The sequence below is a fragment of the Priapulus caudatus genome, unplaced genomic scaffold (genome assembly GCF_000485595.1).
Source record: "Priapulus caudatus unplaced genomic scaffold, Priapulus_caudatus-5.0.1 Scaffold232, whole genome shotgun sequence".
NCBI lineage: Eukaryota > Metazoa > Priapulida > Priapulimorpha > Priapulimorphida > Priapulidae > Priapulus > Priapulus caudatus.
The window spans coordinates 144,849-146,893 of NW_014577293.1; the positions used below are offsets into that span (position 1 = coordinate 144,849).

The window sequence follows — 2,045 nt, forward strand, 5'->3', positions numbered from 1 at the left end:
CAGATCTATATATACGGCTCTGACCCCATCCACCCGCCCAGCTGCTGCTGGCCCGTAGCTTGACCCGGCAATGCTTGGCGTACCGGCAAAGAAGACCAGCAATCCTGTGACGAGGGTATGCGCCGCTCCCCGACGCCAGCAGGCCACCAGGCCCGTGATGAAGCAGATGAGAAACAAGAAGAAACCTCCAGCAAACAAGCCGACAGACAAGCGCATCAAATCTGCAATCGAAGATGGTGATGTTTATGTTATCTGAACGATAGACTGCGTCTGATCTAGAACCGCGATTACAGATCTGGGGTCCGTTGTCAGTAACAAAATTTGTCTTAACATTAGCCTTAACATGAGTCTTAACCTTGGTCTTAACATTAGTCTTAACCTTGGTCTTAACATTAGTCTTAACCTTGGTCTTAACATTAGTCTTAACATTAACATTACGATTTTTCTGGCAACGGGCCCCTGTTTGTTAATTTGAAAGGAATCAACGAACAGTTTGAGAGTGAACGACGCAGAAAGACAAGGAGAGAGAGGCGGCTACAACGACAGAGAGTAGAAGGTGAGGGAACGCGATAGAATGAGAGAAATTGCCAGAGCGAGAGCTAGAGAATATCAAAGATAGCGAGAGAAGAGAGCGAGATAGGGAAGCCGCAGCGAGAGGGGGCGGGGACTCCAATGGAACAACTATATGAAAGGGAAAATGTGAGAGAGAGAGGGCGCGCGCAAAGAAAGAAAAAACCGAACGAATGAACGAACGAACGAACGAACAAGAAATGTGAGGAAGGGGATGATAAAAGGCGGGAACATTTCGTAGTAACTGAATTAGCGTTATAAATAAATAACGTACGTATTCTAGTTGTCTCATCGTTGGTCATCTTGGGGTCCAGCGCAAAGCTTAACCGACGACATGGTTTGTCTACTGGCGTTAGAGTGATATTACCTGCGAAATAAATGAAGCGGAATTATGCCCCCAGTGTGTCGAGTGTACGATGCCCACCCGCGTGGATTAACATGCATAAACATATAAATTCGGAAGCATGCATAATTATAATTAAACAGAAGCGTCTACTTCAGTTGTTAATTTTGTAAAAACGAATAATCCGACATTGCGTTATACACTAACTATGTACGCTGTGTATGGCGGAATATCGGATTATTCTTTTTCAAATATATAAATATATAATATATATATAAATATATAATATATATATATATATAAATAAATATATATATACGTGGTTATTACAATTGGTCGTGGTGTATACGTGGTTATACATTACGTCAACATATTAACATATTGTTCTTGTATTCTCCGAAAATAGATCTCTGTAAAATTAGAACGGGTGTAACGAGAAAGGTAAGCAAACCAGGTATACTAATAAGCATAGTTAGCAGTTGGGTGTATATCGGTATAGTGAGTAGTCAGCTTATAAGTGATGGTAATGTAGGCAGTGATCAAGCGCGATGACACACCAGTCTTGCGCACGCACGATCGCTGTCCGCCATGCACCCTGCGGCAGTGGTCAACATTCCTGGTGACTCGAACCTGCGGGAGGGTATTGACTTTCACCACCTGTCCGGTTTTCTTGCATGCCCACGCGGCTCGAGAAATGCCACATAGCTTATATTGCATCCATGTGCTATGCGTGGTATGATAGGATTTCCTATGTATATTCTATGCGTCACGTCACTTCGTTATTATCACGCACCACAAATATACAACCAGGAGCGTATAATGACAAATACTTATTTGTCATTATACGCTCCTGATACAATGTGGCTCTATAAATAAGGAAACCCCGAAGAAAGAATCCGCGGCATTAAAGTTCGCGCTTTCTCGTTTCGCTCGTGCTAAGAGTGTGCCTGTAATTATGCATGTTATTAACTACATCAGAAACAATTGCGAAGCAGGCGGTCATGATGCCCGCTGCGGAATTTTGCTAAGCCCTGTAGAACCTTTAAGAACAAAATCTCCAATCACCAAATCCATCATCACATCACATCATAGCTGTTTACAGGTGCAACGCAGGATGACGGCTGTGCGTGTG

The 2,045-nt window shown here is 43.2% G+C and overlaps 1 protein-coding gene across 1 annotated transcript in view; it reads right to left on the minus strand.

Annotated features, from left to right (window-relative positions):
- Positions 1 to 2,045, minus strand: part of LOC106807758 — a gene marked incomplete at its 3' end in the record, with an annotated part of 8,849 nt that overhangs the window by 1,881 nt on the left and 4,923 nt on the right. The window contains 2 exon segments of the mRNA XM_014810208.1: positions 84 to 221; positions 845 to 937. Coding sequence (XP_014665694.1) covers positions 84 to 221; positions 845 to 937 — 231 coding nt within the window.